This window comes from Pyrus communis, chromosome 3 (assembly GCF_041283825.1).
Source record: "Pyrus communis isolate YQ-2024b chromosome 3, ASM4128382v1, whole genome shotgun sequence".
In the NCBI taxonomy this organism is placed as follows: Eukaryota; Viridiplantae; Streptophyta; class Magnoliopsida; order Rosales; family Rosaceae; genus Pyrus; species Pyrus communis.
This window is the reverse complement of record NC_142567.1, coordinates 21,682,366-21,692,887: the sequence shown is the minus strand read 5'-3', so window position 1 is coordinate 21,692,887 and position 10,522 is coordinate 21,682,366. Positions and strand designations below refer to the sequence as shown.

The 10,522-nt window shown below is 36.8% G+C and overlaps 1 protein-coding gene and 1 long non-coding RNA gene across 2 annotated transcripts; both read right to left on the bottom strand.

Moving 5' to 3' along the window:
• Positions 1–1,142: 1,142 nt before the first annotated feature.
• Positions 1,143–1,932, bottom strand: LOC148698135 (uncharacterized). Its single transcript, XR_015960338.1, has 2 exons — positions 1,617–1,932; positions 1,143–1,523 (listed from the first exon to the last, which is right to left on the bottom strand). It is a non-coding gene; the product is annotated as an uncharacterized LOC148698135 (long non-coding RNA).
• Positions 1,933–2,906: 974 nt separating this feature from the next.
• On the bottom strand, positions 2,907–10,101 carry LOC137716225 (uncharacterized). Its single transcript, XM_068455651.2, has 6 exons — positions 9,904–10,101; positions 9,243–9,352; positions 7,536–9,130; positions 4,084–4,511; positions 3,922–3,982; positions 2,907–3,643 (listed from the first exon to the last, which is right to left on the bottom strand). Exons 3-6 carry the CDS (start codon positions 8,988–8,990, stop codon positions 3,170–3,172), a joined length of 2,418 nt encoding a protein of 805 aa, XP_068311752.2. The 5' UTR covers positions 8,991–9,130; positions 9,243–9,352; positions 9,904–10,101; the 3' UTR covers positions 2,907–3,169.
• Between the last annotated feature and the right edge of the window lie 421 nt (positions 10,102–10,522).

The following is a 10,522-nucleotide window of genomic DNA, read 5'->3' as shown; positions in this document are numbered from 1 at the left end:
ATTTACAAAAACAAAAGTATTTTTTAAAAAAAATACATAAATACACATATAATATGTGTATTATATGCGAATTTACTTACTGCTATTTTCCACAGGGGTGCTAGCGGCATTCCTCATAAATAACAACAACAAAAAATAAAGGTAAGTCCAAGTCAAGACCTATAACGACAAGAGTATGACAAGTTTATGATGGTAATATAATGGTACAACTATCTCGTATTTTGTTGAATTTGTGCTTTGATGATTCTTAAATGAGAATCTTAAAATCTAAACAGTTCCAATTATTGAACCAAACTGTGGAGTGACCCCAACGACCCCTTTTAAGTATTCATAAAAATGATTTCTCTTTGGTAGATCCGGCATTAATGTCGTGTTTTCCATGTTCGTATCGTTTCGTGTCATCATCGATATCTTAACAAGTCATATCGTGTGACATCTGTTAAAATGAACGGATAATATGACACAACCCGAATTCAACTCGTTATTATTAACGGGTAATATGACCTAACCAGTTACCCGTTAAAGAAAATATATTTTAAACCAATAAATTATCAAATGAAAAAATAGAGTTCTAAATTAGTATATATATACCACAATGTCACATAAGTATTACTTTAAAACATAAAAAACACATTTGTCTTCCAAGTATCACATATAAATCAATGTAAAAGTGTGAAAAATATTAATAAAAATAATAAACACTTGTAATGACACGCTTTACAACTTTCAATGAAGAGCTCAACTTCGAATTTCGCCACTATAATCACATAAATTATAGATCAAAATTTAACCGTTGATTGTCGTTTACATTTACACTCGATTCTTTTCATGAAATTTTTTTTTTTTCAGATTTTTTTTTTTTTTTTTTAAACATGATCTTTTAGAGGATGCAAGAAATGAACGGTTCGGATATTACGTTCAAAGTTTTACCGTTAGTGAAAATATTTCTTGGATTTATAAAGTCTCTAGAAACTATATGACTCATAAATCAGTTAACCGCAAATATCAGAACGTGATATCAACGATCTGAACCATTCATTTTTCTATATCTATTAAAACATCATGTTAATATGGAAAAAAGAAATTCGGTGTGAAGAATAAAGCGTAAATGACAATCAACGGTAAGAGCAAGTCGAAGAAAGTGTATAATCGATTTCATTTTTTTTTATTATTGTTGAGACTGTTTGAACAAAGTAAAAGCAAATCGAAGAACAGAAGAGCAAGTTCACCACTAAGGGGTAGGCCGGCTCAAAGCACATAAAATGGCCCAGCACCCCCCAAAACTCCTCCAACCCAGCCTAATAAGCTAGTACCCAGCCCAAGCTGTCTACTAGGCCGACCCAGCATGTGCTAAGCCAAGGCCTGGCCTATGTGACATCACACTGGCGTCAGCAAGATGTCACAGGCCATTTGCATTTTTTTTTTTCGCCCTTTGCGGCAGCGTCTGCAATGGCTTTCCGAGCGTGGGAAATGTTCCTCTCCTTATCCGGCGTCATCGACAGTTGGCATGGCGCAATCTTAAACTACACAAAAAGCCCAATTCTAATTCAACCTCAAAACTCTAAAAATTAACACACAATCGCCAAATACACACAAAGATTAAAGAGGCAGCTTGCCTTGGTGACGGGAGAAATGGGCAGGGGAAGGACAAGCAGGACCCTAGCTTCTTCGTGCTTGTAAGTCAACGCCATCACCGACAAGAAATTTGCAAAGCGGGTCTAGGACTTGCGGCTGAGACCGATGCGGATGTTCGTGGTGATGGCTTTGGACGATGCGATTGGAGAGAGGAAAGCCGGCAGTGGAGAGAGAGGAAAGCCGGCAGTGGAGAGAGAGGCTTTGGATGGAGGCAGATGGAGCAGCAGAGAGAGGAGGACTAAGGAGTGAGATTCTTGGAGCTAATTAGTGTTGATAGTGTTGCTTTCATTTTCTCTCGAAGGCTCCAAATTTCTACGTGGACTCTTATTTTTTGGTTTTTGGGATGTGGTCGTTAAAATTGATTAAAATTCTTATCCAATTTTTTATTATTTTATAAAATAAAAAAAATTAAATAATATTTTAAATGAGCTGGATGCCAGTATATTTTGTAGGGATGGAGATCGTTTGTGCCAGCGTATTTTTTAGACTTTGTGCCAGCTCATTTTTTAGGGGTGGAGATGCATTTGACCAATTACTATTCATTATGGTCTATCACTGTTCACTAAATGAATTAAATGTGCTAGGTATCATCGTATTTTTTTAGGGGTGGAGTTGCTTTAAATAATAAGAGTGCGCAGGGAAATTATTTCACTTCCACTATATATTCATTTGAGGTTGAGTCCATTAGTTTAGCACGCCCAACCAATGCGTGCAAATCCAAACTTATAACCCCATTACCCGAATAAAGTCCCCAAATTGCCCATCGAGAACCTAGGTTGCACAGACACTCAGAAATTCTATGGTGTCGGACATTCTGACACGCGGACATGCCTCGGACACAACTTGGACACGGTCAACGCTTTGAACACGATCAAGGCACTGTTCGGACATGCCTCTGCCAACTATTCTAGTCGCCGATTCGTCGTGTGCCTCTGAAACTGGTTAGCGGTGCAAAGCAGCAGAGGCGTAAGCCTCATTATACGTCAATTGTGTTTTGGTGGTTGTGAGAAATCCTAATATGAAGGGTATATGAGTACTTTTACATCAAATTTAGGTTATAATTATTATAAAATTAAAATGGCCGCTATGATTATATATGGTGTCTAAATTTGATTATTTTTTTAAATATCCGTATCCATGTCTGCAACAAAATCGAGAACTCAACCTGCCGTAGATAATTTATACACGTACAAACATTTAACACTTCGTTTTTATGTTTTCAATCATTTGGTCGGACGCATACAACTTTCTTAAGTTCATGTCACAACGTATTTTTCACAACCTGTCGATATTTCAAATTTCAATAGTGAAGAAACATTCTACCACATTAATATGAACAGTTCTTTAGAACCCTGTCGCTCCACCCAAATTCTATCCAGGCTCCCCTCACTAGCTCTGTCACAATTTAATCCTCACATCCTAAACCTAATACTCCATTGCAATCTTTAATTTGTTTTCTATCATGGCCGCCCGAAATGGGGAGCCTAGCAGAGCTACATTTTGTCCTTATTTTGCGTAACCTTCGTGTCGTAAATTATCCCACATAATCACGTATCATTTGACCTCCAAGTTGCCGCCGAAGCTGATCCTCTTGTTGCTGCAGTTGTTGCTGCTGCTGGGCACTTTCCACCCCATGTCTAAGACCCAAAGTGAGGGACACAGCTCCAAGTCCCCCAGCCTCAAACCCTCCTCGCTGGTCCTGGACAAAACCCATCAATCCTCCGTCCATGCTTGATGAAACTTGGCACTCCAATCTAGACCTCTTCATATCCTGATTTCGTTGCTCTGCATCTCCCAAGCACTTTAATTGTCTATCGGGCATCACATTCATGCTTAGTTGGTGATCATTGTTTGGCCTGCTGCTGGTGCCTTCATTTGCAGAATTTCCATCCTTATTGATAGGATCTTGGCCAGTTTCAAGGGAGCCTCCTCTGGTCTCGAGGATGTGTATTTCTTCAACCATGGGCTTCCAAACGCGCACTCGGGCGTTTATGAACCAGTTTGACACCTGCATTATGGTTCATAATTATGTCAATATCAGCACAACCCTTATGCAAATGACTTGAAATACAAGGAAGAAGTAAGCTCGCAACATGTCATCATGTACGATGACACAATTAACAGTACACGAGACTATCTACTAATTTGCTTTAATTTTCTTACAGGCTATCTATTTATTTAATTCAAATCTTGCTAATTGCTTATTCAATTTGATTATTCAAACAAAAAACCAACTTGATAAAGAACTGTAGACATGATAATTAGATATTGAGTAGGTTACCCTACCTGGTTTCGAGATAGACCCGTTTGAGTGGCTAACATGTGCTTATCTGTGTCCGTAGGATACCTAATAAAAAAAAACAGTTATCACCCGAATACGAAAGAATGATTGAGAGAGAGAGAGAGAGCGAGAATGATTAAGAGAGAGAGAGAGAGATGGGTACGTACGGGTGAAGAAAATGCTCGAAGAGCCAAGTTCTGAGAATGGCTACAGAACGTTCAGGTAGGCCTCTCTGGGGTCTCCAGACGTGTTGTTGGGGTTCAGAGAAACCCACAAGGGACCCACCGCCAGACTTATTATGTTTTTGGAAACCTAGGCCCATATACTTTAGCTTGGCGAAATTTTTCTCACCTTTACTACAGCACCCAGCAGTACCAGCAGCAGTTACAGAGGATGACATATATTCCTCTCCCAAAGCCTTCCTTGTGTGCTTGAGCTGGTCCTTGATGGAATTTGTAAGACACCTGAAGTGTCTTGAGACTGCGTTTAGGGCCATGCATATGTACGGCGTAGCGGAATTCAGACCGGCAACTGATTCGAAGGAAGCAACCACCATTTGCATTTGTTGATGATATTGCTTGCACCTTCTGCTAACCTTCAATTCCACAACAGAGATAACAAAAGGGAATCCAAATCAGTTGATAATGTCTTACAAGTCATTAACAGAGAAAATATATATCCACTAGAAGTTTAATTACTGTTACAAATTTACATTTACCACTATACTAATCGCATTATTTACCCTATGTGTTGGGGTTCCACGAGTCATGGATGACAATTTGATAATTCACAACTGTGTTAATAGTATTACTGATGGATGAACCATGATTCACACCGAAAAAGAAACATTCCAAATTCACCACGACAATAAAATTATGAATTTTCGGAATATATCGCACCCAATCCTTGGAATTTTCAGAGTATTGCACCAATCCTTGGCAAAGGTACGAAAAATAATAGTAATAGGATGACAGCTAACCAACTTGGAAAATTATGTCAGCAATCAGAAAGGATGTTTCTTTTAAGCAAATAATGTGGTCGTCGCCCATTCCAAGAAGACACCTTGGTTTTCAACTTTACTAGAAAGTGTCTGGACAACAAGAAGTGGTATCAACTGTTAACTGGAAATCTAGCTAATTTCCAAGGCCCTACACTCGCAGTGAAGATATTTGAGTGTGTTAACCCATTGACAATTATGATTTGAACATGGGTTTTTTTAACTTTAATCCTTGCAAAAGATTGAAATTTAATAAAAACCTGGTGTTAGGTTACATATTGATTATATTCCCTTGATGTGTCCTTAATTCAAATAATTAATGAGTATTTTATTCAATGTCTCCCATTAAATATTTGAATTTATTAATATACACATTTTAATTTATTTTTTAACCAATAAATTTTTTTTTTAAATTTATTAATTTTATTTAAAATTCGTCATACTTGAAAGACTCAAATATTGTTCCTAAATGTTAGTACCAAAATGCATGCACTGATATGTATTATATTGAATTAATGTACGTAAATGTGTGTATCAAAATATATATATTAAAATATATCAAATGAATTAATCTACCTAAATGAAGAAGACAAAGTATATTGGAATATATTGTATAACAAAAATTAGTTTATCTAATAAATGTTTACAACAAAATATATTACAATGAATGAAATGAAATTATAATTATAATGAAATATAATTATTACACTAAAATTAGGAAGAAAAAGAGAAATAATTCAAACATCAAAATATAATTAATAAATGAGGTGATTAATGTATCAATGGACTAAAATTAGATGATGATCTTACTCATGGTTTTAGTCTAAAAGTCATCTTTGACAACAAGGATTAGAATGAAGTTTCTTATTTGAAGATTCAAATTCAGTGATTTATGTACAATCATTTTTTTTTTTTTTTTGCACATTCTTATTTATTTAGTATCTTTGGGTTGAATAAATTATATAAAAATGAAATGACGTAAATAAATAAGTGTGTGCAGTGGGAATAAAATGTTGTGTTGAAATCATTTCCCTTCAGGTATTTACATGCAACAAACCCTATTTAAGCATGTCAAATGAACATGATATATTTCCTCAGCTAAGATATTAAATATATGACTTCAACTTGCTGCTTTCAGAATGTCAACAAAGACTAGCTACAATTCAACAATTAAATCAAAACCTGACTAATTTCGACAATCAACGTTGTCAACCTCATTACTGAACATAGAGAAGCATTAATAGAGAGCAACACGGATACTTTGATAAGCACATCATAAATTGAAAATGTATATAACCAAAAGGAAACAACAAACTCAAGCAACATAAAATGGTCATACTGTTCATCAGTCCACAATCTCTTCCCTCGCAAGCCTTGAGTAGGGGAAGAGAAATGGTATCACAAAATCTACAGCTATTCTTGTACTGAAAATGGCGATAGAACTCAAGCCAGGTAGGAGATTTAAATCCAAGTATCTGTTATACTTCACCATGCATACAAGTTTGATCACCTATTAACTCGTTAATATGACATTAATGTTCATCAATCACATTGGGTTACAATCCAACAGTTGATACTCAAATGCCGATAAAGTTATACTTCTATTGTTGGGAGAAATGTCATTTGGACCCTGATCTAACGGTTTGTGAGTAAGAACTTTCATGCTCATAGCCATCGGCATGTAAGAAAGATCGCACGACTGTGAGTGTGCGTCCGCACTGGCCATCTAAGGAACATAATTATCATTTTCTGATGACTAAACCCTACTGGGTCAAGACTCGCGTTGTTATTTATGGGGTTAATAAGAGTCCAGGACCTGCATTTCTAAACATGTGGTATGATATTCTTCACCGCCCGAAGAGGGTGCCGAGAATAAGTTGCCTAATCCCATAATTATGGCACAAAGATGACATTGTCTTGATGAAATTTAACAGTCATCAGGGACTATTAAAAACTTGTAAGTGGTTTAATGGGGGGTCAAGATCCATCAAATCAATATGACTTTTGTAAAACTCTAATCAAGTCATAATCGTGGACCCATGATAGCCATTATTTATGCACCACGCAAACCATGCTAGATCTAGCTGCACTAGGCATGAAAGCTTGTTAATCAATTAAGTACTCTTAACCTCTAAAAAGTCAATTATCAAGGAAACAAAGTCTATAAAAATTGCTTTCTTTATATATAAACTATCTCATTTTAAAACGTCCAAGAGGAGGTTGCACATCATAACTTATATCATAAGACTTCCTTTCCCTATAAAACAACAATAGAAAATAAAAAATCTTATTCTTTAACGGAAATATTATTAGCACTCCAAATTACCGTTGTGCATTTCAAGTATGTACAAATATATGGAAAAAAAACACTTGAAAAGAGTGCAAAATGACTATTAAAACCCTCATGCACATAATGGTTTAACTAAATCCATTTTAAAAATACATAGCATGCATGAGGTTCTTCCAATGCAATCATAACCAATTAAGTATTACCTCCTCATTTTACCGCATTGTTATCAAGATCCAATGTTGGATACTACTCTATCGCAAAGACATAAAAAAAAAATTGACAAATCGACATAGTAACTAATAATTAAAAAGGAGACATAAAACATCACTAACCTCCTCCTGCATATATAGGAGCTTTGCTTTCTTTTGTTGGTACTCCGGCCAAAAGGACTCAGAAGATATGCTTGCAGCTCCACCATCACTGCTAATTTCGGTTGAACCGTAAAACGTAGTGGAAGATGCACCGGAGTTGTTCCTCTTAGCCACTACTTCAGTTTCGGTTGCATTACCAGCTTCAATGGAAATTGAAACTGAGGCTGAAGCACTCACATCTCCAGACATCCTCTCAGATGCCTCACATGTTTTTAGTATCTTTGAATCACTAACCCTACAGAATTCATCCAGTAGCTGTTGAGCCGGTTTCAAGAACTTTGAACTCTTCAGAATCGTTGCATATCCAGTGAAAGGACCCAGAGGACCAGTGCTTCGATAGGCGCTAGTACTAGAATTCCCCACAATGTCTTGATGTGATTTTCCACAAGCTTTGCTAATAATAGATGGCTTTGTTATGGAACACAAGTATCCGCCAGAAGATTTCCCCATTTTCGAATTTTGAAGATCCTTAAGTGCATGATGATGATCATCATCATCATCGGTGCTCGCATGTAAATCTTGAGACCCAATTAATTGAGCCACAGGCAGTTTATTAGATGGTGGATTTGATGAGAGTGATAGAGACAGCCCTTGTTGGTTGGAATCGCTACTCATACCGGTCCTCATTTCTTCATCAACACTGTTTGCAGTACTAAATTCTAGTCCCCCGCCACCACCACTACTCCAATTATGGCGATTCTCGATAGGCTGCCGATCCATCCAAGAATTACTGGCATTATTGAAGCGCAATGTGTTTGATTGATTCCCGTAGCTTGGAACGCGAACAAATTCATTTTCCATGATTCTTTGGTGCACAATTGAAGCCATTTCTAGCTGATCCTGCTGTGTCCCTTGAGAAGCTGAAGTGACAACATCTTGGAGAGTGTTGACGTATTTTAGCGAAGGGGACGAAAAGTGCATTGCTCCTCCTCCCAAGTGCTTTTGGGCAACATGATGACTAGAAATTTGATCAGCAGATGAGTTGGCCAAACTAGATTGAACTACATCCTGATATCCACTTGTGTAATTATTCACCCAATCTATGCTTTGAGGTGGATTAAGAGTACTTCTCCAATTACCAAAATTCTGACTCTCACCGGCGGGTTGAGCTGCACCTAGATCTTGATCATGACATGCCATTGTGATTCTGTGAGCTGACAACGGAGCATTTGCATTGATTGAAAAATCGAGCATTTCAGAAGAAAACATAGTTGGATCATAGAGCAAATTCGCATTCCTCACATTTCGAACTTGCACGATATGTGGGTTTAGTCCTGGATGGAGTGGCAATTTCCCAGAATTGTTTGCTAAATTGTCGAGATGGTGAGGTGGGCTTGAAGTTTGATGAACTCTCAACTTATCCCGCCGACTTTGTTGTGCAACATGTGATTCATGCCTAAAGCCACTCATCTCCATCCACTAAAGTTCACCAAGATCACTACTTTTTTCCCCTTGATTATTAAAAAGAATTTCAACTCGAAAAATTGCTCCAATATATTGGCTTCCTCAAAAAAAATGCAAGCACACATGCATGTCTTCTAGCCACATCAATCAAGCTGAAAACAACATTTCCAAGCAATGTCATAAATCCCAGAAAATTATGCATGACTTCCCGAAGAAAATAGTAAATAAAAAAGAGAAAACAATAAAAGATAGATAAAAGTTTACCTTGAGTACTTGTCAGGAACTCGCTTTGAACTTGTGGAGACTTTCCCACAAACAGTTGTTTGGCTGTTGAGCTTTGAACTCTGTCGGCAGCCAAACCTTGAAGCACAAACCTGCATACAATTAACCACCACTCATTCAAAAGTCGAGAAAGATAGAGATAAAAGCCTGCAATTCAAAAACACACGTAAAAAAAAATTTTACTCAACAAATCAACAATACAACGTCTCCTCTTATGAAACCCTAATTCCATAACTCTTTAAGAAAACTAACTTTTACCATTTCATCACTTCAACAAAAAGAAAAACATAACTTAGATCCAGCAATCCTAATGGAGTTTTTAGGGCCAACCCAACTCACAAACTTATCCATTTAAGTGTTGAGTGCGCTATAATTGACACAAAAACAGTTGCTTCCTTAATTGTATATTACTAATTAATCATATGATGGTAATTATTCACTTGATACAGACAAGTGCAAATAATTCATGAGTGAAAAACAAAGAAAGAGAATAAAAGCTATAAGAATAAAAGCTATAAGATCTTCTTCATGACAGTACTAGATGAAAGAAGAAGAACTGCACTAAGCAAATTTAACACTTTCTATAAACAGAAAAGAAAAGGTCGAACCAAAGTTCGTTAATTAATTAAACGAGCTATAATACCTGTGGAAATTTTTGCTCCTCGGATCTTTTCAGACCAACCCAGTAGAACTCGGATCCGGTTCTTTTCTCCGCTGGAGTTTTGAAGTTTATGGAGGTGAGAGCACAATTATTGTGGAGGCAAAAAGAGTTGGCGTTATAAAGCTTTAGACGTTTTGAGCACGCTCTTGTTTGCACAGAGAGAGAGAGAGAGAGAGAGAGAGAGGCAGTACTACTTAGGTAATTGTACTAATTCTAAGCTGAAGCAGCCGTTGGATTTAGCGGCGAAAGGATCGGACGGCGAGAGAATTTGCGTCCGTGAATGGTTTCACCAATATTGTGTTTGGAAAGGAAGGGTCCCATGAACCGAAATTTCACCCTCCTTTTCTAGTGGAGTTGGATAGATTGGGAAAAAAATAAAAAAAAAAAAGAAGGGCAACACGTGGTGGTCCTAGGAAACACTCTATATTACAGAAATACCATTTAGAATGTATTTGTAAGTCTTTTCAATCTCTAAAATAATAAATTATCGTGGTAAAATCATTAACTGTTAATTTTTTTTTTTTTTTAAGTTTTACCTAGTTATAGATTTTGCTTAAACAGTTCTTGGCTGTAGTGCTAACTTATGTATTATCGTGTACCC

What these genes read in the sequence shown, in the direction of transcription:
- LOC137716225 (XM_068455651.2), bottom strand. Translation starts at nt 8,990, where the DNA reads ATGGAGATGAGTGGCTTTAGGCATGAATCACATGTTGCACAACAAAGT. An exon ending in TTCGAGCATTTTCTTCACCC is followed by an intron (nt 3,983 to 4,083) that starts GTACGTACCCAT and finishes TTTTTTTATTAG; the next exon opens with GTATCCTACGGACACAGATA. An exon ending in CGGGTCTATCTCGAAACCAG is followed by an intron (nt 3,644 to 3,921) that starts GTAGGGTAACCT and finishes ACCATAATGCAG; the next exon opens with GTGTCAAACTGGTTCATAAA.